Here is a 25,682-nt window from a genome sequence, read left to right as displayed (position 1 = left end):
TTTTTATCTAAAATTGTTCCTAATTCCTTTTGACACAGCTGGCACTGACTGAAATAGGATGATCAAATGAGATTTGCTGTGTTTACTGTTGTGAGTTGGGAACCCTATGGCCCACCATATATTGCTGAACTATAACATTCCTGATCATTGACCATGCTGACTGGGACTGAAGGGAGTTGAATAACATTTGGATAGCTACAAGTCCCCATCCACCAACCTAAAGGATCTTCTTGGGCATTACTATTTATTGCATTATTTTCTTTCTTATGCAATCTTCACCGTTGAAGACCTTCAGGCTTCAAATAATAATAGGAACAGCTAGTCTCTCTCTCTCTCTCTCTCTCTCTCTCTCTCTCTCTCTCTCTCTCCCTCCCTCTCCCTCCCTTCCTCCCTCCCTCTGCCTTTCCCTGTCACCTGGTTTTCTAAACTCGGACAAATTCAACCCCATCTCAAAATATCAATAAAAAGTTGCATCTGGTAGACTGAATGTTTGAGGGGTGCCACCTATCAGCCGAGAATTTGGGAGATGAATAAAGAACGTAAGAACAAACCTGACTGGTTTGACTAAAGATGCATATAGCCCCACATTCTTTATCAAATTGCTTTTGGGTTTGTTTGTTTGTTTGTTTGTTTTTGAAAGCTTACAAGCAGGGCATGAAGATCACAGGCATCAACTGTTGCCTATCCCCGGCACCTATTACCAACAGGTATGCTGCCCTATGTATCAGGTTCTATCCTGGTTTCACAAATTTGCCTAATCCCACTTTAAAGACACCTAAAGCAGGGATGGGGAACCTGTGGCTTTCCAGATGTTGGACTCCAGCTGCCATCATCCCCAGACACTATTGCCAATAGTAAGGGATTATGGGACTTGTAGTCCTGCAAAGTCTGAATGGCCCACAGGTCCCCTATAGCTCATCTAAACTAATGCCCATATACCCATTCTGTGGTAGCAAATTGTGTAAGTTATACACCATAGTTATACACTATAGCTATACACATAGTGCATGGATGCTGGACCACCTGTGCTCATAAGCAGGCCACCATTCCCCACCCACCAAATAGCCACACAAATGCCTATACACACCCTTTCCTTCGATTCTAACTTAAGTTTCAACCAGGAACATAATTATAAACACATAAGATCCCAATGAGACTTCCTTGTTAAGAAATGCTGTGACGGACAGATGTAAAATCTGTTCTACCTGCTGCAACTTTTCAGTTACCTTCCTTTTTCCTCATGGTTTTAGCACCCATCTGGTTTATATAATCAGGTGCAAAGTTTAGATTAGAAAAATGGATAAGGGGAAAAAATGGAAATATTATTTAAACATGGCAAAATCGTAACAGAACCTAAGCAGTCATTTAAAAACCAAATAATAAAAATAAGAACTATGTAATCACCTACATATATTTGCCTTTGAAATAAGTTCAGATATTATTTGGCTGCTTACCTTAATAGTAATTCTCTTGCTCATAAGCCTCTTCAAGTATTATAAACATATCAGACCCTGAAAATGAGTATACAGCCAGAAAGCATCATTTAGAAACTTAGTTTTTCCTTTTCCTTTTTTTTTAGAGCAAACTCTTAAGACAGTTTACGGTTGACACGGTGACTAGAATTCATAGTTCTGTAGCTGACAGAATAAACGAATCTGAAGTACGCAGGCAGAGTTTGATCGACTGGCTGACAAGAGGACAGTGCCTTCAGCCAGAATTATCCTGCAATTATTTTAGTCCTACCAAATCACCCCCAAGGCTTCACACATACTTCGTTATTCTGTAAGGCCACTGCTAATTTCGTTTGAACCCAAATATGTTAGCCTTTATTGCTGAGCCAACTGGTAAATGAGTTTATTTTTTAAAATGAACAAACAGCCTCTTCACACGGATCTGGCTTCTTACGTTTTCTTTACATTCCATTAGTTTTCATGAGAATCAATGCCTGGTGATCAATCGGTCATGTCCGATTTCATAGTCTATTGCCTAGTGGGACAGACGGGTTAGAACAGCACTCAAGGGGAGGGGTTGAATGAGACACCAGAATAAACTGGGTTTAAAATTTGCTATGAGGAATCGAATTTCACAGATGTTGTGTTTCGTTTTGGTTGGCATTGCTATAGCATTTATGCTTATATGGCCTTCATCTCCTTTCCTCTTCTACAATGGAAGGCAAACATCTGGCTGAGCTGGCTTAAAGACAGACGTTATGTGTATTTTAATGAATTGAATAGAAAGATTACAAATCATGGGGACATGGAGAGAGTTTGTGTGTGAACTTAACAGAGCTTACTTAACTTATATTTTTAGTTATTATTCTGTTAATTTTGTTCTATAAATTATAAGTGCCATATTGATTTGGTAATCATATGTCTTTTGCTGTAATTGTGGTTTTGTGTGTTGTTGTTTTTTTAATTGCTGCTTTTAATATGTTTTATACTATAGATTGCAATTGTTTAATTGTAATTGCCTTCTCGGTAGTTGAGTCCGCCCTGTGGAATGCCCTCCTGTCAGATGTAAAGGAAATAAACATCTATCCGTCTTTTAGAAGACACCTGAAGGCAGCCCTGTATAGGGAAGCTTTTAATGTTTGGTGTTTTACTGTGGTTTTATAGTTTGTTGGAAGCCGCCCAGAGTGGCTGGGGCAACCCAGTCAGATGGGCAGCATATGCAATTATTATTATTAGTAGTAGTAGTAGTAGTAGTAGTAGTAGCAGTTAATTTTTTTAATGATTTTTCTGTATCTGTGGTGTTCTATTACATTTTATTCTCTTAACTGTTATTTATTGTTTGTAAGCCGCTTTGGGATTTATTTGAATGAAAAGCAGCATAGAAATACGATAAATCAAAGAAAACTGTAATAAGCACTTTTGTGTTTTCCCCACTCCCATCCCAAAGTCTCCTCATTCTGTGCAACAATATTAATTAATGAAAAGAAGCAGGGCTATGAAGTCAGCTATGTTAATTGTGTGGCCATTTATTGTATGACACGAAGCAGAAAGAGAAAGCATATTGAAGTCTTCTGCTTGTGGAATTGCTGTTTGTATAACTATAGCCTTAGGTACTTGGCAACCTCTGCCTATGATGGCCATAGGATTCCAGTTAACCCTCCATTCACTTCAACAGTGTTTGCAGCTGCATAATATTTTGAGGATCCGCTCTATGACTGATAGCAATTCAATGAGGTTTAGGGAAAAGAGAGATATGAATACTCACTTCTGGTACAGTCTCGAATGACTTCCTGGAATTATTCTAGATAAGCAGGCTGTAGATTAAACTTCATCTCCAGAAATTATTATCTGACAATGAGGAGCTACTGGAGCCCTTAAACCCATCTACAGCACTGAAGACTAACAGACTTATAGCGGCATAAGATTTCATTGACTAGAGCGCTTTGTCAGATGAAGTATCCTCCTTCATTGGTAAATATACACACACAGCTTAACTACACATGCAATATATGTCTGTCACCTGTAACATGTTGAGGTCTTTTTTTAAAAAAAGGACGGTGGGGAGGGGAACTGAGTTTTGAATTGGATTTTGGGGAAGTGTAACCCTTTCCTTGCTCACTGTGATTCTGACAAACAATGGCAACAGGGAGGAAAAGGTGATCGAATTGGAAGCCCAAAACATCTGGAGGGCACCAGGGTTGGCAAAGGCTAGCCTAAAATGAATAGAATTGTTTGTTGCTAAATTCTACTTCATCAATTTCACACCGGAGTTTCCCTTTGAAGTGCTGTCACTGAGGTACAGCAATTTTAAGAAATGATGTCTTCTGGGAGAGAGAGAAAAAACCGTTTCCCCATAGGTTTGTTAATGTTGCAGTTTTCAACATCACCATTCACCAGTTCTTAAACCACGTAACTTTATTTTGGCGCTTGATGATTGAAGAACTACTTCTGTGGTAAATGACAATTTGCTGCATGGCATTCTTGGTGGAAATATGTATAATACTTGAAGTAACCACCGACTGTCCTTCACAAAGAGAACCTGATGCCACTTAAGTGTTCTCTAAATAGAGCTGGTTAGATTAAGAGAGCAAGGTACACTGGAAAAAAATCACAAATGAAGCACCATGCACACATATTTATCCATTATTTACCTGGTCTAGTATAGTAGCTAGGAGATAGGAAATCCCAGCCTTTGCCATTAACTCATCAAATGGGCTTAGCCATGCCACTATCTTCCTGCCTCAATACACCATCTGACAATACAAATTGGGCAGAAATGATTCTTATCCTCAGTGGTTCTCTGGTGCTGGAGAGAGTAGTGGGAATGGCACTAGTGGTGATAAGGATAGGTTAGATTGTCGGGAAGCACTGACCAATAAGCGTGCATGCAGCCGTGCGCACATGCTGGACATGGGTTCTCTCTGATGAAGGCCCATTTTCTGCATGTGAGACCTAGCAGAGGCGAATCTTGATGACGACTGCTCTCGCTAGATCAGAGAACCCTCACTCGAAGAAAGCCTCCATGATTTCAATTTCAGTGGAACATAGTACAAGTGCTGCGCTTGGCACTGGAATATTATGACATATGTTACCCTTTATGTAATATAAGGTATCATACCCTGTACTGAAAAGGGGGGGGGGAATACAGCAACACATGTTATAAAAAACACTTCAAGTCAATGTTTAATGAATATTAAGTGCATTCATTTTACAAAGTTTGGGGTTTTAACGGTGTGCAGTATTTAGTAGATACAAAATAAAACTTGTTTTATGTAATCAAAAATGTTCAGGTAAAGAACAATATTTTACACATTAGAGAATCTGTACAGGTATTTACAGAAGTGTCTCGTTTAAACTCTACTATTTACACACACAAACACACATATCCAGATCAGAACGGCAGTAAGTGACTTTAAGAAATGAGTTTTCACCTTTTTATAAGATTGTTTTCTTTCTGAAATAAAAGGCTGGGGAGCCACTTAGGGCTTTTCCTGCTGTGCACATGTTCAGCAGAAATAGCTGCCAAAACAAGACCCTCACTTCTCTAAAGGTTAGGACTTATTAGGGCAGAGGTGTCTATCAATTTCTCTGGATTACCTGCAATTAAAATTTTGAACCTCTTAATTTAAGCACCTTTGAATTTACATATTCGGATTCTACACTTAGTTCATAAAATGTTGAAAGTATGTTGTAAAGGGAAGCAATACTTTTAAGCTAACACGAAATGGCAATTGTAGTTTAATTGCAAAAGTTGGCTTTTTAAATACAAATAATTGTGCATACAGGTTCCAAATAATTGCTCTGCTTGGCTGCAATGCTAAGCCACAAATTATGGCTTCTCTAATCACACTCATCGCCCATTAGTAAAATTGGTGAACAAAAACGGAGTGGCTGGCTTAGCAGCACTTCTGGTTTCTTTTCTCCAAACCATGACTGGGAAGGCAAAAAGAAACTTTGGCTTCAGACTATGGTTTATTGTGATGGGAAAACCATAAGCACTGGTTGGGACATAATGCTAAGCCAGGAGCTCTGTGGTTTGTTTCCCGGGTGAACTAATGGAAGAGTGAAGCAGGAAAGCTTGAGTTGTGTGCACAGTACTGTTAAACAAGCCATATTTCATGGTTTAGCATTATTTCTAATGCTGCCATTGTGTTGGCTCATCTGAGGAAACACTTGCAAATACTGATGTATTCCTGCCAAAATTTGCTAACTTTGTATGATCTATAATAAGGACTGTATGTACAGTACATCTTTGAACAAATGCCATTGGGTAATATACTGCAAAGTTTCACAATCTGTGTTTGTGCTTTCTGAAAACTGAGAGAAAAGAGGAGTCTGTTGTTTAACAACCAACCCTCTTGTGTTTTCTAGTGGTCAACATTTCTCTGTGACATTCTAAATCAGGGTGGGGAATCTATGGCCCTCCAGATATTGTTGGACTACAATGCCCATCGTCCTGACTATTGACCAGGATGGTAAGGGCTGATGGAAGTTGGGAATCCAACAACTTCTGGAAGGCAACAGGTTCGCTGTCTGTTTTTAAATCAATAGCATGAGGTGTTTCAGAAGAATTCAACTTCCCATGTGCTAGGAATTGATCATCTGCTGTCCCCAAAGTTTTAATAAAATAATGGCTTCAGACACAGTGGAATGCAGAGGAACGAGAAGTACTATAGTGTCTTGCACTTCAACTTCCCCTAACCGTTCTTTATAATCCCAAATGAAACTTCTAAGGAGAGATATGAAAGTTTCACTCTAGGCAATTCAGGTAACAGGAAAGACAGGTTGTATGCACTTCCTGTTTCCTCTGTGCTCTCTAATATGCAAGGCTGCTCAAGGACACTAATAGGTCCAACAGATCTGTTTGATACCTTCAAAAAAAAAATTGAGAAAGCAGGGCATTATTATGAAATCTGTGGGCATAAAAGGTGCATTTTAAGTCTACCTAAATGGAGAAGCAACAAACAGTTATTCTGACTTTGATTACATGTCCCATTTCTCTCTCTCTCTCTCTCTCTCTCTCTCTCTCTCTCTCTCTCACACACACACACACACACACACACACACACACATGCACACAGTGCACATAAACTCATAGCAGTCCATTCTTAGTAGCAATAGTATAGCCACTAGCTGCAGTTTGACATCTTGAATAGTTTCAGCAACTGCTTGAATCTTTCTTCAACCTGTGGAGAGAAAGCAAAGAGTCTAAAAGTTATTTTCCTAAAAATAAAGTATGCTTTTTTTCTCACACATGTGCAGATATGAATATGAACATATCCCACCAGTTCTGATTACTGAAAAGTGCAACTACTATCATGGAAATGCTGCCAGCCTTTTCAGCGATTGCTCAGCTCACGTGCATACTTCAGGTAGGGCACCCTTGCCAATATGGAGAAGCAACATTATGTATTGAATGGCCTCAGTATATGTAGATGTGAACATTCCCTCATCATGAACAGACTAAAGTGGGTTATGTAGGCTTTCATAAAAAAGGATTTCCACAGTTTAAAGGCACCAGAGGTATAAATCTATTGATTCCTGTCTTGTGTATGAATATTGCATATCCACATGCAGCATCATTAGTAAGACTGCCACCTCAGAATAAACAAGTCCCCGCCCCCACTTCAGACTTTATGTATATCTTTTATGGCATGGTATATACCCAAAGGGTTATATAAGATCAAATAAAATTACATGTAAAGCCTATATGGATGTAATATTACTTTTCATATCAATATATTTTAAAAATTAACTTCCTTTCTACCAATCATTTCTTTAGTCTGTAGAACAATCTGAATTTTGACACATCTTTACTGATACATTTTTTCTCCTAAGAAATGTTAATGAATTCAGTAGAGTGTCATGGGGTTATATTTCTGAAGATATGCACTGCTCAACCAGACAGAAACACAGTTACGCTTGTGTGCGAGGGAGGTTCAAACACAATTGCTTACCAAAATACGTACCTGAGCTGGACTTTTATTTAACCTGACAGCAACAGAAGCAAATGTTTTTCCTGAAGGTCCTTTCTTCTGACATTCCAATAGAATCTCCCGGTCATCATTTCTATAATAAACATACAAGGGTAACTTCAACACTGAAGTTTGAACACTGTTTTGAACTAAGTCTATCTATGTCTATTGCACTTCACACAGCAATGTTGTAACTCGAAATAAGTTCTTAAAAGTCTGTTAATGAAGACAAACAGAATTCTGAAGGCTAATAGCAATTGCCCAAACCCTCCCTTATAAACTAGATGATACCCATTATGTTCACGCCATTCTGAAGCTTCTTCGGAACAGTGATGATCACCTTATAATAATAATAATTAACAACAACAACAACAACAATTTATTACTTGTACCCCTCCCATCTGACTGACTTGCCCCAGCCACTTGGGGCAGCTTCTAACAAAATGTAACAGAATACAGCGAAAACATCAGACATTAAAAACTCTGTTCAATGGCTTTGAGGTCAGGTTTTCTCTCTCAAAAAAAAAAAAAAAAAAAAAAACCCACAAAAAACCCAAAACAGATTGAATGGTTGCCCTTGGGTTTCATTCGGATATGAAAAAATATTTGTAAAACAAAGTAAAAGCTTATACTTTCTAATTACTTTGCACCATTGCTCAATGAAGCAAATGGAAATAAAGCAAGGATGTCCATTTGGGACTATATTAGGCTTCATGATTTACTGCTAAATGCAGACATTTTCCACAAAGAAAGTATAGACAATACAATGAACCCTGTCAAGACAAGAGGCCACAATTCAACCCACCAGGTGCTCACTTGGGCTTCCAAGTTTCCCCCTCTCAATCAATTTACTGTCCCTACCTTCCAGTTCAGAAAACCTAGTTTCAACTGCAATGTAAAAATAAGACTACATATTTGCCTTTCCTGATTCATGAGACAGGTCAACAAAGCTGAACGTACAACCAAGAAAAAATGTTTGCTAGGGTAATAATGCCCATGCCACAGAATGCAGAAATGTATCACTCTATCTCCAACTGTTATACACTTCCAGACCTCCCTTATTCATCCCATTGATTCGGTTTTTGGTTTTGGTTTTGTATTCTTACCTTGTCCAAGAAATCACAACTTCCCCTTTTTTCTTAATGATGTTTTTGGCACACAGACTTGAGGGTGTCAGGGAGGATGTTGATGGTAAAGAATCTTTGTCTCCGACTGATGCAGTTTTATTACTGGATGTGTCTGTGGTCACTGAAGTAATCTCTTTAGACCTTTTGCTGCCTTTTTTACAAGCCAATTCACTACTCTCCTTTCTTTGTCTTTTTGCGTTGGGTGTATCTTCTGTCTCTTTTTTTCTTTTTTTCCTTTCTTTTGTTTCACATCCCAGGCCACTAGTATTTAGAGTAGTACCTGTTTCAAAATTCTTATCTGCTGTACACTTGTCAGGCGGATGCTCTGTCAAATTTACAACTGCTTCAACATCATGCTTTGGATGATCATCTGCTACATGGTGGTTCACTGTCTTCCCCTCCTCTTTATCTTTACATAAGCCTCCCATTCTAGCATTTGAAGCACGTTCCACTGTAAGATCCCATGAATCAACTTCATTTTCTATGGGAGTCTCATCAGTCAAGTCTACACATATATCAAAATGGGTCTCAGAAGACAACTTTTCTACAAGGGAAACTGCTGCACAGCTAATTGGAGAATGTTCTAATTCAGCACAAGATGCATCTCTTTTTTGAAAAACTTTCACGGTGTGTGCCTGAGGTAGTGTAAACACTTCAGGTGTGTCCTCATGCTGGCTAGTTTTAATCAAGGATTCTAAAGTTCTCCCTGGTTCTTTAGGTGGCTCTTGCAAATCAGTGGCTTCTTCTGGGCCAGCACCACCGTGCAACACCTGATGGGGCCCAAGTAAATCAGGGCCTTGAGTTTGACTGGCATTAGTATATCGCTCCTGAAGCAATTCAGATGCTGCAAGATTGCAAGGTTGTTCTTCTCTGGCATTCCTGAACAGGTCCTCTACAGATTCAAGTGCCTCATTCGGGGCATCAGAATGAGGTTCCTGTTGGGGTTCAGAAAGATGAGGAACCTGATCGTTTGCAAGGCACAGAGGTGGCTCCTTCTCAGACCCCAGCAAATGAGTAACTTGTCTCTCTCCAACATCATTCAGCTTACCCTCAGAGTCAATAATCTTTAAATTTTCCTTAGATGTTGCTGTATCTTCCAAAGGAATGCTTTTGAGGTCCAAAGTATCTAATTTTTCTTCCAACACTATTTCCTTGTTTCCTGCCCCACTAGAAGAGGTCAGTGGTTCATTTGCTAGAGTAGGCTGTTCAAGGACTGGTGAGGTAGATGGTGCGGCACGCCTTATTTTAACAATAAAGTGGTCATTTGATTTCTCCATTATTACTGCCTGCATTGGAAGGCTTGGGCAATACTGAAATCCAGGAGCAGGAGGTATACTTGCCCATGATGAAGAACAGCTTGATTTGCTGCTTGAATTATCAGATTCCAAAGCCAAATGGATGTCCTGTTCAGAAGCATCCTCCTCTTCGAGATGGGCATCTTCACTGAAGTGTGCGCTCAGAACATCCTCAGGAACTGAGCCATACATGTCAGGTTTCAAGAAGCTAAGATGAGCATCTGACTTCAAAGGGGAGGGAATAGTCAATGACACAGCTAGGTCTTCCAGAAGAATAGAAGAGACAAGTGATTTTGGTTTCTCTGAAATGCACTCCTCACCTTTCTTCAAAGCAGGACTAGTAGGAATTTCAAACATACAGCTTTCATCAAGAATATCTGGATCAATTGGCATCTGCAGCCTAGCTAAAAAAGCTGAATCCCTTTCAGGTGAAACTATAGGCCATTTAATTCCATCTAGTACTCTTGACTCAACTCCAGTCTCTCTTGGAATCTGCTCTTCGGTCTCATATGGAGGCTCATTCACACAGTTCTGGCCATCTTGGGTGTGTTTTTCTGGTGTCCTGAACTCCCACTGATTGTCATTGATAAAGTCACCATTTTTTTCTGAAAGGTCAGAGCCTTGTAACAAACTTTTGAACATTTCACCCATTTGAGCGTCATTCACCAGGTTGAATGTCAGGCCAGACATCTGCTGTTCTGTGAGAGGTCCACAGCTAATATCAGACTTGTGAGAGTCTCCAATCATACGCAATCTTTCATTTTCATTTTTTCCACCGTTCAAAGAAGTGTCTGACATGGAGCTTTCCTTGAAAGGTTCAGCTTCAGTCCGAGAATGTTTTGGGTTAACAGTATGGGAACTTCTACATTTTGCAGTCACATTTTTCTGTGTACTCATTTTGTTTGTGTTATGGTGACCTCGCTTCAATAGCTGGTTACCTGCTACTGGTTTTGATGGGGCACATTCTTCAGGCCTTTGCATTCTAGCATTTAAGGCTGGTTTCTTTGATTTCTGTCTGTCAATTTTATTTTTATGATTTATAAGGCATTTGGGGCTTTCTTTCTTTCTTTTATCAAGCTTACCTTCATCGCTTTCATTTCCAAAGCTTACCAAGGTACATAGCTTTAGAATAATTTTTTTTATTTTATCAAATAAGTAGTCAAGCTGCTCGTCTACAAGTTTCCACAACTTTTTCTTCATATCGGATTGCTGCTGTTCAAAGAGATGCTCTATTGCACTATTCTCTTTGATCCGATTAAGTTTATATTCTATAACTTCACAGAGGTTCAGCTTTAAAGCCTCACTAGATTTAGACATTTTAGAGAAGTCAAGGTATTTTACCAAAGATGTAAAGTTCAAAATAGCTGAATCTATGATCCTATGAAAATGCTGTACTGGAAATTGTATCTTAAACTTCATGTAGCTTTTCCGTACTTGCTTTCTTATAGCTTTCAGCATCTGCATGAACTCATGCACTGTAGAAGGTACAACAATAATTTGAACTATTTTTTCAAGACTGTCCATGCTCACAGTTTTAATTTTCTTTACTTCATTGGAGCGCATTATAGTTCCATCTTTGGGATTTTCTTTATTTTTTCCCCCAGAAGACAATTTTCCTGTATCTTCTCTGGAAGATGTTGTCCTGACCTTGTGGTTGCAAGTACTCTTGGCCAAATTAGATCTATCTGGAGATGCTTTTCTTCTTGTTTTTTTACTATTTTCAGAGCTGGCTTCTATTTTAGGCTCATCATTGTCACTTACAATTTCACCTTCTTCTAATTCATCTGAGGACATGCTTAGCTGAGACTCCTCTAAGATTTGATGATCTGAGCAAAGAGGCTTTTGGTTTTCCTTGTTCAGTTCACTGGACTGGTTCCTTCCAGGATAGACAACTGCATTTTCTGGAACAAAATCTAGAAATAATGAAACAATTTGTTAATTAAGCAGCCCAAAGTAGCAAGCCTCAAAACAAATTCCAATGACAGTATAATCTAATAGTCAATTTTAGTTTAGAACAGTGAACATAATTGTTTAGAAGTGCCAGTAGCTCTAGGTGATGCATTTTAGCAGAGGACAGGCAGCTTTTGGAAGAAGAGCTAGATTTAAAAAAAAAAATTCAGCATGGAAGCAGTTTTTATATATCAAGTTCCATGGCAATTTATCTTGAAATTGCAAGATTAAGCCCAAAGGCACTTTTAATTATTACTGCCTCCAATACTAGTGGATAAGACACTGTGCAAAGAGTTCTGCCAGAATGTGGGTTACACTCTGTAGCTTAACGTGGCTTGCAATTCTAATTTTCAAGAGTGGGGAAACCCTTTAGATGCTGTTGGACCCCAACGCCCCAGGGTTGATGGAAGCTGTAGTCCAGCAGCACCAGAGGGTCATGGGTTTGCCACTACTGCTTTAAACAGTTTCCTCCTATGTAATCAGTTTGAATAAATATCTACCTCAGAGCTAGCAGACTGAAAGCTAAGTCTTACTCCCCACTGAATTTAAACAGGAGAGTCAGTAGCCCAGTGTCAGAATATTTGCTTTGAACACAGAAGGTCTGAAGTTCAATCCCTGGCATCTCTAGGTAAGGCTGGGAGAGACTCTTGTCTGAAATCTTGTAAAGCCACGGCCACTCAACGTGGACAATACTGAACTAGATGGGCAAAGCCTCAATATAAGGCAGCTTCGTTACCTAACTTGAGAAAAAATGCCTGTGAATTGCAGCTGTGCAGTATGATCTTGTGTGATGCTCAGAAGTTGCATTTAGTACTCCCATTCAAGTGTGTATGGGATCACAGTCGTAAATTCCTACACGCTAAGAACACTTACTAAAGAGAAAGCTCCACTGAACTCAATGGGGAAGATATGTACAGGATTGCACTGCACAGATGAAGCACGCTTGCCTACAAGTTGTGAAGTAAGTTCTACTGAAAACAAACAGAACTTAATTGCAACTCACTTATGTTTAGCATCGGTATACGTGTGAATGCTTAATGTGTTCCTCATTCAAATAAAAATCATCTAACAAGCAGAGCATATTAAACATATACCTGTATTATAGCTTTTCACAGGTCCTTTGTAAGGGCTTTCCATTCGGGGTACTTTAGCCAAAGGTCGCATTGGACTATTAAGTGGGCTGATTGCTTTTGGAATATTCCTCATATGATTGAGATCAATGCTCAGAATAGAGTTATCATCATCAACAGAAACTGTGCTTATTTCTCTTGCTGGAGATGTAGGTTTCAACCCTTCATTGTATAATGTTTCCAAGTGGTTTTCATGGTTACGGTCAGGAAAGCTTGGCTCCAAGTGACCACCACTCAGTATTTTGCCTTCTTCCACAGTAGCTTTATGAGGCATAGGCTTGTTCTCTTTTTCAGGACCCTCCAAGACATTTTCACCTGTCCAATTACTGGACTCCTTCTCATCCATCAGTGAGTCTGAATCTGTCCCACTGATCTCATCTATTACACTAAAAGAATCAAAATCCACAGAACTTATAGTCTCCACATCATTGAAAGAGTTATCGGGAAGTGTGTCTTGAACCAAGGGGCTTTCTAAACCAGAAGCCACATGCATCTCATCAACTCCATCAGCTTCTCCCATCCCAGTTTTTGCCTCAGGCAGGAGCTTCGCATCCTCCGGCGCCCACTGCGCTGCTATATCTTGTGGGTCTGAGGTTGTCTTCAAAGGCTTTGCGTTTAGAGTTTTTGGCAGCCCCTCATTTCCCACCTTCGTTTTGACCTCAGAAAGAGGCATTACTTGTTCCGATTTGGTCTGAACAGGATTGTCACAGATTGGTGATAGTGGTGTTTGTGTTTGCTTAATGGCATTAGCACCAATAGCCTCAGCTGGTACCAACATGACTTCCTGACCTGGAATTTCTGTACCACATTTATTGGTAGACTTTGCCACTGCTTTGCATTTGTCTGTTTGCTTCTTAGCAGGAGAAAGGGTTAAATTTAATGTCTGCATAAAGCTCAGTTTTAAGTCTTTGCTTTTTGACTGCTCCTCCTCCCTTCTAACTTTTATAGGCACCTGCTCCTCCAAGCCTTCAACTACCTTGGCAGTCTCTACTGATTGAAAGGACTTCTTTTTCTCCCTTTTTGAACTATCTTTAATTTTCATGGCTCCTTTTCCTGTTTGGAGGGATGGTTCCTTTGATTCTCTTTTTTCATTTTGAGAAGTCCTGGCCTCATTAGAATCATCTCTCTCATTTTTCCTTTTCTCTTCAGTTCTATGTCTGCCCGATTTTGAACGCGTGTGTTCAGATTCACTTTTACTGCTATCCTCTTTAGGGTGGCCATGTTTCAAGTCTTTGTTTAAAACAGGAGGTGGTGGTGGTGGTGAAGGTTTCCCTCCACAGGGCACAGGACCGCTTGCTTCTTTGTTCCTCCTGCAATCACTATGTTTTCTCTTTCTGTCTTCCACATAGCTTTTGCTTAATTTTTTAGGGCTTCTGGCAATTTTATTCCATTCAGGGGGACTACTAACCTTGCCAGTTCTTTGTTGTTCTAGATAGCTGTCAGATTGCCTGTTTTTTTGTCCGTTGTTGCTTTCCTCTTTGTTTCTCAGTTTCAGGTCCTTCTGATTTTTGTATTGTGACTTTTCACTCCTGTCACTGCTAGAGTGTTCTGGTTTTGACAGTGATGTGTCTTTAGGAGTTGGTTGTTTCTCCCTAGCAGAAGGGACCTTACCAGTTCTTTTTTCTGTATGTGGGCTGCTTTTGAGCTTCAAGTCCTTTTTGTCTTTCCATAGTCCATTTTTTTCTGTTTTGTCTGGATTAACTTCCAACCTTCCACGAGGATCCAACTTTCCCTCTAGTGTGCTGCCCAGATTTTGGTGTGCTTTTGTTTTGTATCTGTTGTTATTCTCACTGCTATGATGCTCATTATGCTTCATTTCTTTTTTTCCTTTTTCTTTGTCATAAGAGCTGTCAACACTTGCAAGCCTTACATGAGTACCATCTCTGCAAAGCTGTTCAGGATGAGATTGAGATACGTATAGAGTGTCTCCTTTTTCTGGAGGCAATTTCTTATTTTCTGTACCCCAAGGTGGATAACCGCAAGGTTTGTCCTTAGGCAGGGCTTGGGTAGTTCTAGAATCAGTTCTTGAATTGTTCTCTGGAACTAAATCTCTGAATTTATTTTTCAGTTTTGATCCCTCAAAGTTTCTTGCATTATTAGTTGATGCTGGGACGTATGTTCTATTCGGATGAACTTGAAATTCTGTTAACCTGTTTAGAAAGAGATTGTATTACTATACTACATTTCAAAAGATATTTCAGATTTAAGCAAACTCCAAATTCTACTAAAATCTAAATGCCGTGGTGAGACACGCCAGAATAAGCCTTTAAAAGTGTTAAATAAATATTTAATCTTCCTTTTACTTTTAAAGGAAGAAAAGGTCCACACAATGGCATTCTTTATGAAGTTGGCTTGTATCAACAAAGCATAGTTAAGATTAACCAGTTTGGATGGGGACCTTCTATTTAGGATTTATACAAACAAACAGAAAGGATATCACTGTAGGAATTACCATTGGTGCTATAAAGCCTGTTCAAAGCATGTCCTCAACCACACACTTCAGGAATATTCTCACCCCACACATTTCACTCTGCTGCTCTCAGCAGGCTAGAATCAAGAAAGGTAGGGGGCAATGTTGCATCTCTGCTTACACTGACAGCAGACAGCTAACTCTTTGGGAGAGCAACACACATTTCTTACTGTTACAATACTCTTGCTTAAAAGTTCACTCATTAATTGAAGAATCGTGCCCAAAGCAATAATTTAGCAGTCCATGTCTGACAAATATATAATCAGGATTAAGCACCCTTCCCTCAGCAGGCATAGCAACAGAACCTGCACAAACCCTGCTGAAGCAACTACTGCTTGCATTGTTGCTTTTCTCCCAGTAATTTTGAGAGTCAGGGTCCCATAGGATTTGTCCAAATCAGTTGAGAGCTCTTCTAATGAGCTGTCGTTCCCTTTTGAAATGACAGTCCCCATTTAACGTTTTCTCCCCCCCCCCACTTCCTAATATAGTAACATACCAGAACCAAAATAGGCAGAAAAAGAGAGCCTTAACTCATAGCCTCTCTGGTTAAACTGGTCCCAATCACCCAACACATGCTTTACTCAGGGCACCCCAGTTTCAGGAGTGCTGTTCCCAGGGATCCTTGCCTGGTGCCAATGTTGTTGGCATGAGATGAAAATGATATGCTTCAGTTGCAATGATTTGTTTACAAATGTTGATGGCTTGGGGCTTTGTTGAAGCCAGTCTGGTCCTTTCAGCTTTTAAAATTAAGATAGAATGAGAACTAAACATCATTTAATTTGCTTGTATCTTCCTTAAAAAAGAAACAAGTCTCAAAGCAACTTCCTATACCTATACCGATAAGTACATGCTAATGCAGATACCTCAAAACACACTTCAAAACAGTACAACACATTAAAAGTGTCCATCCACAGTAAAATGGTAAAGGCAAAGGACTCCTGACAGTTAAGTCCAGTCACAAACAACTCTGGGGTTGCGGCGCTCATCTCGCTTTACTGGCTGAGGGAGCCGGTGTTTGTCCGCAGACAGTTTTTCCGGGTCATGTGGCCAGCATGACTAAGCCACTTCTGGCGAAACCAGAGCAGCGCACGGAAATGCTGTTTACCTTCCCGCTGGAGCAGTACCTATTTATCTATTTGCACTTTGATGTGCTTCCAAACTGCTAAGTTGGCAGGAGATGGGACTGAGCAATGGGAGCTCACCCCGTCGCGGGGAGTCGAACCGCTGACCTTCTGATTGGCAAGCCCTAGGCTTAGTGGTTTAGACCACAGTGCCACCCGCGTCCCTCTTCCACAGTAGTCAGCTTAAAAACAAAATACACTTTTCCTGATCACCACTGAAATGAACACCCAATTGAACCACAAGACCTTAGCACCATCACCGGCCAAATACCGGACAGAATGAAAACATTCCACATCTTTGTGCACTAGTTATGCTAGCAAGCATGAAGCTATGAACATAATGTGTGGGTAACCTTTTTCAAGAAACACTTCAAATTTTAGCAGATTTTTTTTTTCAGAAGATGAGTATCTGATATCTAGCAAGTTAACGTTTATGTGTCTGTTAAATTTAACTACAAAAAAGATAGGCTTAGAAAACATCTACTTTTTAGTTTCAAATGTGTCTTGTTTCTTTTTCTTCTAAATATTTGGACAATAGAGGACATTCCTGAAAAAAGCATACCTTCGCTGGAGACTATTAATTTCTTCATCCTTGCGATTAATTTCCACTCTAGCTGTTTTTAGAAGAGCGGAAATATTCTTTTTAAGAGACTGGTTTTCATTTTGCAGAGCAGAGTTCTAATTTTAAAAGAACACAGAGACATATACATGTTATGAACTTGTATCTGCATATACTGGGGGAGAGAAGGAAAACACCAATAACGGTTTAGGAAAAATCTCATTTAAATGAATCACAGTTAACTTTCACAAAGAACTTTCAAAATGCCCTACCGACTTTGTGCTGCAACCTCATACAAAAAGCACTATTTTCAATAAGCATCAAAGCAAAATACATTTACGATACTGATAGTCCTTACAGAGACAGAGGTGCCCTGCACAGCCTCACTAATTCAAAATATTACTACTGTGGTTGCTGTTTCTTATTTTATTATTTTGTTTTATTTAAAAAACAAGATACACTCACAACTAATACTTCAAAACAGCAAACCAATACAAATTGGAAGATGTATATGAAGAGTTTCTAGAACGCTTTCAGTTACAGGATACAAAATGGATAATTAATGCTTAATGCTGCTTTACCTGTTCTTGTATTTGCTGAAACCTCCTTGTCAACTCTTGAAGTTGTTGCTGACATTTCTCATGTTCAGCCTGCAACTGTTGAAACAGGATTATTCACATTTGTATTAAAGACAGTATTAAGTGAGCCTAATTTTCTTTGGGTAATAATAATAATAATAATAATAATAATAATAATAATAATAATCCAGCTTTGTTAAAATATGCAAGAAAATTCATTACATTAAAATAATAGTAAATAAAATTTCCCTCACAAACAGGAAAACCTTCCAAACATGCATTTACAAAATGTCTGTGTCATGACTGATCACAGATTTCCTGATGCACATGTTGAATTTTTCAATAAATTGAGACTGCTCAGTAAAGTGGGTGTTTGGGGATTTTAAAATGTTTTGATAGTACATAGTGTACTAAAATATGCTGAACTGATGAATTTAAAACACACACCTTGCTAACTAACTTGCTAACTAACTACATCACATTTCACCAACATATCATTGATTCAAAATACATACATCATTGTAAGTAGCTTCCTTTGCTGTTCCTTCTTCAATCAGGATCTCATCGAATAGGTTTAAACTACTTATTGATGAGGTCAGTTTTGTAGCAGGTTTGACTGAGGGGGCAGGGAGGGGGAGAGAGAGAGAGAGTTTTACTTGGAATATTTTCCTTTTTCATTGTACCCATTCTTCCATTAGATAAGATTGAAAGAGCTACAACAACAACAACAACAACAACAACAACAACAACAACAACAACAATAATATTTATACCCCGCCCATTTGGCTGGGTTTCCCCAGCCACTCTGGGCGGCTTCCATCAAAAGATTAAAAGTACATTAAAACATCCGTCATTAAAAACTTCCCTAAACAGGGCTTTTTTCTTTCGAACAGCAGGTCCCTATGCCACATCAAACTGCTTTTGAATATTTTTCTCAGTTTCAAAAGTGTTTCTTATGTGGGACGGGGGGGGGCGGGGGGCAGGACGCACTAGGCATCTAGTGGGGGCTTACTCCCATGTAAAGTTGTGAAAGTTAGTTTCAGTTTCACAACTTCCATCAGGTTTTTAAATTATGTATAGTATTATGATGTTCCAGGATACAGCAACGGGTTCTGCACATTTTATCTCTCCCCTGAAGTCCTTCCAAATAAGCCATGGTTGCAACTTGTCACCTAAGAAATTTTACTTAGATCAAAATGCTATTTGTGGCAGCTGCTAACTCAAATTACATATCAAAGCCATCTCTTAAGAGTCAATACAAACTACTCCTATTATGAAGTGCAAAAGATACTTATTGTTTCTGCAACAAACCCAAAACAAAAATGCTCTATCCTAACAGCAGGATGAATATATACAGGACCTTTTATGGCAAATTCTCCAATGTATAATTAAATAACCAAATAACTATGGATTGTATCCAACTCAGCTGAAAGCTTCTGTCAGTGGAACAGGAAGGGAAGCAGTGAATTCTCAGTGGTTCCTCCTTCCTGCTGAAGCCCTACCCCCATGTCCATCATAAATCTGCTTCAGAGAGCTTTACTCTCAGCTGAGCAATGCCATTGGTTACAAAGCTATGAACATACCAGAAATAACTGGAGAGCTGTCTAATCCATCATAAATATCCACTGAACTCTCATCATCATCTACTCCTTGAGAAGAAACTGCAAATAAAGAGAATAAAGTAATAATATGTAAGTTCACCCAGTCTACGTACGCAGTAATGGTGAAATACAAGAGAAATACACTAGAAAGGATCTCTAGTAGAAAATCAATATGAGATGAAAGAAATAAGAAGCCCTTCTCCCCTTGCACTATCGCCCCCTTCAAATTGTAGCCTCAGCGGTGGGTTTTATAGAATTAAAAGGGACAAAAATAGGCCATTTTTGTGTCAGAAATAACTTCTTGCATTTAAACATAATACAGCATCAAACGTAGCCATAACAGTAATATCTAGGTCCTTATTATTTGTTCGATAATGGTAACCATCTTATTCTATGAAGCCAGAAGAAATGGGGCAGAGCCTAAAATTGTAGTTAAGAGGGCATCCAATGTTTGTCTGTACAACTCTGCTCCCAAAGATCAGATTCTTAGAAAACCATATGATGGGTCTCTCAGCAATGCAGGAAGAAAACTGTCTTCCGATGACCAGCAACAGCTCTTGCCACAACATATGACAGTCAACTGTGCTGTACAAGGAGCTACATATACTGGTCCATATATAACTTTTCTCAAGGGTTTCTTCCTTGGTATGGAGTTTCCCTACATTTATTTATTTTTTAAGTAAAAATAATCTGATTAAAACCAACAAACAAAAAAACTTACCACCATGCAATAAATTAGAAAACGTCATCCCATCGTCATCATCATCTGTTGCCATTATACTCTCTTCCTAGTATTCTCCATCTGCATTTGACAACAAAAAAGATTTTGATTAGCCTAAGTAAAAACATGCAGGTTATTAATATAGAAGGCAACCCATCAGAGAAAGATGGATCTCTTTATTCTGTTTTCACAATGGGACACAAGTGTTCCTGCATACACAGATGGTGGTCAGCACGGGAAGAATATATTCACAGGTGAATGAGATTGCCACCATTTATTTTTGCAACAAACAGTTCCATAGCACTAAGCAGTGTTGTAGCTATAAGGGGGGCTAGTCATATCTTTTTGGCCCTGGTGAAGCCACCAGAGGGGCGCAATTGAGGCTCCCAGCTTGTGTGTGTGTGTATACACAAATGTGTATGGGGTGTGTGCCAAACTGGGTCTTTGACCTAGGTGAAGTAAAACCTAGTTTCGCCCCTGGTGCTAAAGCAAATCATAACTTGGAATGAGAACCAAGATTGTAGACAAAGCACTCCTTCCCCTGATCACACTACCTAGGCCTAAGCCAGAGCTTTCCAAACTGTGTGTCAGGACAAATTAGTGTGTCGGCTGCACTGTGTTGAGTGTGTCTTGCAAATGCTCCCAGGGCTGGAAATGGGTTAATTTAACCTCTAATCTGCTAGTAAAACTGAATTACTGTGTCACGAAATGACACATGTCTAAAAAGTGTGTCACCAACACGAAAAGTTTGGAAAGCTCTGGCCTAAGCCATGGTTTGGCTTTGGGTTATGTTTGAACCTGGGCTTGTGGTTTGTCCACCAAGTCAGAGGGGAGGGGGAGAGCAAGTGAAGAGCAGTTCTCCAAAGAGGACAGAGTGGAGCGACCACTGTATACAATTTTTCCTATGAAAAAGTACAGGGCCTACTGCTCAAACAAGTCTTCTCCAATGAAAAGCAGTCTTCACTCTTAACCACGATAGGTAAAAGTGCTTTCTCATTACTAAACAGCAAGGCACTCTGCACATGTTCTTTGTGCACTTATGCACAACCCTAGTCTACTTAACTGGGAGCAAGCCTCACTGAATTCAACATTGAATTATTCCTCAGCAGACAAGTTTAGCATTACAAGGTTAGTCCTGGACTCAGGTGGGGTGTGGGAAGGCAAATTGCACCCAAAGCAGAACTAAGTGGCGATATAAAACATGACCCACCACCACTCTCCGGTTAAACTGGTGCGGTCCAAGTCCACCACTTCGGAACTTCGACCCCCTCGTTTCCTCTTCGGGTGCTGACCAGGCCTTAAGGCAGCCCCAGCCCCCACTTTCACCCCAGTGACCTCCAGCTGCTGTTGGACTACATGCCCAGTCACCACAAACCAGGATGGCTTGAGTTGTAGTCCAGCCACGTCTGGAGGGCCGTAAAGGCACCCCCACTCTCCAACCCCCACCCTTGCAGAAAGCAGGGGCGAGAAAGTGGGAGACGTGGGAACTGGGAGCGGGAAGAGTTGCATGCTGGTGGGGGTGGGGTATGATGCCATTCGGGGGGAAAGACAATATATAGATATCTCGGGAGATGTGCTCGTGGGAATGCCTCCGCGGGGATCGGCAGGGGTTCCGGGCAGGCGAGGCAGCCACTCTCCCACCCGCTTGATCCCCACGAGAGAAAGACACCCCCCACTCCCTTCCCAGGCCACTGGTTTCCACAAACCGGAATAACGCGCGCCGTGCGGCCTCCGCTACTCCTCACTTTCGCTCCCTCGGCCGGCGGCCGCCGCTGCCTCTCTCGCTGACAACACTTCCCCCACCCCCAAAACACCGCCACCTTCGCCGCCGCCAAACGGGAGAGGTGGCGCCCGGAAGAGCCCGGCCAATCACCGGAGACGCTGGGGCGCGCGCCGTGCCTCGACGTCAGCAGCTCCCTCCTCTGCCACAGAAACGCTTGGCGCCAAAAGGAAGCGTCAAGGCCCTCCCCTTCGGGATGCAGGCGGGGCGGGTTTCCTTCGCCGGAGCTGCTTCGACGAGCGGCTCCGCTGGGGGGCGCCTGCTTTTGCTCTCGGGAGCAACCCGGCGGCTTCTGTTTTTATATGCAAACTCAAGCCCTGAAGCCGCCGTCGGTGTTTCGATACTACAAAGCCACCAGAAAACTTCGTGGCTGATAACTTTGCCGGGGCAGAAGTTTGGGTTGGCGCAGCCGCAGAGCTCGTTTTAATCAGCGAGGAGCATTTGTTTGTTTCGCCAAAAGCCTTATTGCGGTAACGTCAGCTGTCAGACGTGCATGAGGACAGAGAAACTCTCCTCTGTCAGCTGTCAATTGAGGGCATGCCCCAAATATGTGATATAGAGTGGGCTCTTAAAGGCGCTAGTCCTGTTCACGAGCATTGGGAGGAAGTCCCGTTAAATGCAATGGAGCTTACTTCCAAATAAACATGCATAGGGTTATGGAAAAGCTCATGCCCAGGGCTTTTTCTGTGAGTGTTCAAGGGTATGCAGTACCAACACCTTTCCTCACAAATGTTAAAAGTGTGGCACTTATTGTAACAACTTCATGGTGAGTACCAACACCTTTCCCCCCATTTTTAAAAACAAAACAAAAGCACTGCTTATGTCACAGTACACATTGCAAGCCTACGCTTGTCTACTCAGAAGTAAGCCCTGTTGAATTCAGTGGAACTTAAATGTAAAGGAGTAAGGCCCACTGGGTACAATGGAGCTTCTGAGGAAATAATAATCATAATAATAATAAATTATTTATATCCTGCCCTTCCCAGCCGAAGCCGGGCTCAGAGCTGCTAACAACAATAAAAGTAACACAGCATTCTAAAATCAATTCATTCTAAAATCAATGCAAGGTTGCACTATTAAGTCTTCAAGGTGCTGCTAGATTATTTGCTGTTGGTGTAAGTAATAGACCTCAAATGAGCAATGGTTCAGCATTTTTAAAAAATGTATCTAGCAATCCATCTTTCATCTCCTAGATAAAGGGCAAGGGGAAAGGATGACTAAAGTTGGCTGTTGGATAATTTTTTGTGGTTTTGGAAACACAGCAAATGAGATAAGACCTTTGCAACTGGATTTTATGTATGCTTTCTCAGCAGAAAGCCCTAGAGTTCAATGTGACATACTGTCATGTACTGTATAGCTGCTATAGCACATACAGTTAATTACATCTTGTACCAACTAGGGGTTAAAAAGATTGATTGTAAATTTTCAGATCTCCTTTGACCTAAAAAGTTAACTCTGTCATTTGTTGGCTTTGTTCCAGCTATCCCATATAGTTTTTAAGGTTCATTACAACAGTACTTTTGATAGCAGCAACTTTGTCTTTTGGCACACAAACTTGTTCGCATGCAACAAAGTGCTTTTGGCCACTTCCATTTAAGGTGCTCTGTGCAATCTAACCCTTTGTATATTTATTTGGGACTTAGTCTGAATAAATTCCAATCAGCTTTATCCCTGGTAAGTGTGTTTAAGATGGCAGCTGTGCGGTCCAGTCCTGTGCAGGTTTAGGTGTGTCAGGGATTGTTGCCTAGAAATCAATGGACTTGTAAGCTTAATTTCCCTTAAGACTAGCTGGGCTGTTGATGTTTTGTCCCCCAAACACAGGCCCTGCTGTTCAGTACAGTATAGTGCTAGAGGGCCACAACCCTGAGTATTTTCATGCTGTTTTCAAACTATTCCCGCCACCCTTGAAAACCTATTTCTCTCCTTGCTCTAACAGAAACTGATGTAGCTCCATCAACTGGGGAAAGGTTTTGTTGCTGTTGTTGTTTATCAGCACACTTTTGTTTGTTTTAGTTACAGGTAGCTGTGTTGGTCTGCCTAGTCGAAACAAAATAAAATAAATAAAATAAAACAATTCCTTCCAGTAGCACCTTAGAGACTAAGTAAGTTAGTTATTGGTATGAGGTTTCGTCTTAGTTGGTCTCTAAGGTGCTACGGTCACGACTGGACCTAATGGTCAGGGGTCCCTTTACCTTTACTTTTTAAGGTGCTACTGGAAGGATTTATTTTATTTGTATTTTTTATTTTATTTTTGTTTTGTTTGTTCGGAAGTAAGTCCCAATGGGATGTTCCCTATGCTTTAAAGCCCAAACGCCCTGCAGCCACGGCGTTTCTGTTTTTATCTAACACAAACCCGGCTTTTGAGGGACTTGGCGCAAAAACCCCGCGCAACTTCAGCCTACAGCGAAGTAGAGGAGGGAAATCCTATTTGTCCCCGCGCGCAACGCTCTAAACTATGCAGAGAGTTGCTACGAAGGAAAGTCGCCGTGCATGCTGGGATGAGTAGTTTTTGTGCGTGTGTGTCTCTGCAAGAGGCGGGTGAAAAAGCAAAGGCCGAGACCATCCCTCCTCCGCCTTGGTTTGTCGCTGTGAGATGACGCGGCGTATACACGGGGAAAACGAAAGTCGCTCTCCTTCCCCACGTGTCGCGCAGCAGCAGCGGGTGGCGGAGGGCGCTAGCTGGTTGCCTTCGCGCGCGCACGCCCACCGCCCGTTACCTCGGTCCCGGGGCGAAGGGGAGCTGCTCCGGGAAGGCCGAGGCAATGGAGCACCTGCGTCTCAGCCTGGCGGCTCCGCTGCAGATGGTCGCGCAGAGGAACGAGAGGAGCAGCGGCGAGCTCAGCAGGTTCCTCGCCAAACAGGTGGGAGAGCAACAATAGCGGCGGCGGCGCCCTCTTCGCCCTCCGCAGTCGTGGGGGGAGGGCAGTGATGGACATCGAGCTGGGGGAGGGGGCAGCCAGGCAGCCTTTGCCTGGGGCTGGCCGTCCATCTTCGCTGGCTCGACCCCCCACCCCCACCCCGCGCGCCGTTTCTTCAAAGTGCCTTGTGGGCGGAGGGGGTGGTCTGGCTGGAGAAGGAGAGGGAGCAGAGCCGGGTCTTGCCTTCTTTGTTTTCTCATGGTGGCGGGAGGTGGGGAGGAAAGGAGGCGAGAGTCCCCTCCATGAGCCTCCCAGCGCTTTAAAACCCCAAGCAGAGTGGAGATGGTTTAAATTTGTAAAGAGAACCTCTGGATCGCCGAGGAGCTTCGTCTGTTTGTATTTCCTGTTGTTTTTTATTTTTGTTTTTAAGAATATACTTTGGCACAATCCTATCTGTTTACTTAAAGTGTTTGGTTTTTTCCCCAACATCAAGGAAATGCTGCCTTGTTCAAATGTATATGGAAGATTTCTCACTTCGTTGCTGTAAAGTTGATACTTCTCTGCTTACAAATTTGCAATACTATACACACACGCCTCCACCATTGAGTCTGGGTAGTTGAAAAATACTGTTAGCCCCTCCTGTAAATAAATTCTTATACCACTTAAAGGAGTGTGTGTGCAGGGCCGAAACTAGGCTTTCTGTCACCAGGGCAAAGACCCAGTTCGGCACACACACCCTCAATACATTTGTTCATAAAGGTCATGACAAGTAGTTTGAAAGAGACTGGAGAAGAGTTAGTTTCTCCAAATAGTAAAATTTTCTGTGTGTGTGTATCTGGCTTTCATTCAACCTCAAAAGAGTAATAGATCATTTGAGAAAATCTAAGAAGTATTATGACTGTATGATCAAAGGGAAGAGATACTGACACACACACACCCCTTTGACTACAGCCCTGGTGTGTGTTTGTTTATGTATGTACTTCTAGTCCCTTTCAATAAACTGCTAATCATGGAGAAATAAATTATTTTGGTAGTCTGCACAAACAAAAAGATTTAGGACTGATTC

At 41.1% G+C, this 25,682-nt stretch overlaps 2 protein-coding genes across 2 annotated transcripts in view; one reads left to right on the top strand and one right to left on the bottom strand.

The window, feature by feature from the left end:
• Positions 1-4,616: 4,616 nt before the first annotated feature.
• Positions 4,617-21,839, bottom strand: CASP8AP2 (caspase 8 associated protein 2). Its single transcript, XM_053381450.1, has 10 exons — positions 21,685-21,839; positions 19,979-20,059; positions 19,240-19,317; positions 18,172-18,272; positions 17,660-17,734; positions 17,082-17,197; positions 12,893-15,078; positions 8,533-11,761; positions 7,421-7,520; positions 4,617-6,637 (listed from the first exon to the last, which is right to left on the bottom strand). The coding sequence occupies exons 2-10, from the start codon at positions 20,031-20,033 to the stop codon at positions 6,581-6,583; spliced, it is 5,997 nt and encodes a 1,998-aa protein (XP_053237425.1). The 5' UTR covers positions 20,034-20,059; positions 21,685-21,839; the 3' UTR covers positions 4,617-6,580.
• A 2,519-nt stretch (positions 21,840-24,358) lies between these two features.
• Positions 24,359-25,682, top strand: part of MDN1 (midasin AAA ATPase 1) — a 90,267-nt gene continuing 88,943 nt past the window's right edge. Inside the window, exon 1 of the mRNA XM_053381483.1 lies at positions 24,359-24,619. Coding sequence (XP_053237458.1) covers positions 24,521-24,619 — 99 coding nt within the window. The 5' untranslated portion in view covers positions 24,359-24,520. The remainder of the gene's footprint in view (positions 24,620-25,682) is intronic.

This window comes from Podarcis raffonei, chromosome 3, assembly GCF_027172205.1.
Source record: "Podarcis raffonei isolate rPodRaf1 chromosome 3, rPodRaf1.pri, whole genome shotgun sequence".
In the NCBI taxonomy this organism is placed as follows: Eukaryota; Metazoa; Chordata; class Lepidosauria; order Squamata; family Lacertidae; genus Podarcis; species Podarcis raffonei.
Note: the sequence above shows the minus strand (reverse complement) of the source record. Positions and strands in the feature narration are given on the sequence as shown.

Bases quoted from the DNA above. Each gene is read 5' to 3' on its own strand.
- CASP8AP2 (XM_053381450.1), bottom strand. From the start codon at position 20,033: ATGGCAACAGATGATGATGACGATGGGATGACGTTTTCTAATTTATTG. The intron at 17,735-18,171 runs GTATGTATTTTG...CTGTTTCAACAG, and splicing joins AGGAAGCTACTTACAATGAT to TTGCAGGCTGAACATGAGAA. The intron at 17,198-17,659 runs GTAAAGCAGCAT...TTTTAAAATTAG, and splicing joins TTCAGCAAATACAAGAACAG to AACTCTGCTCTGCAAAATGA.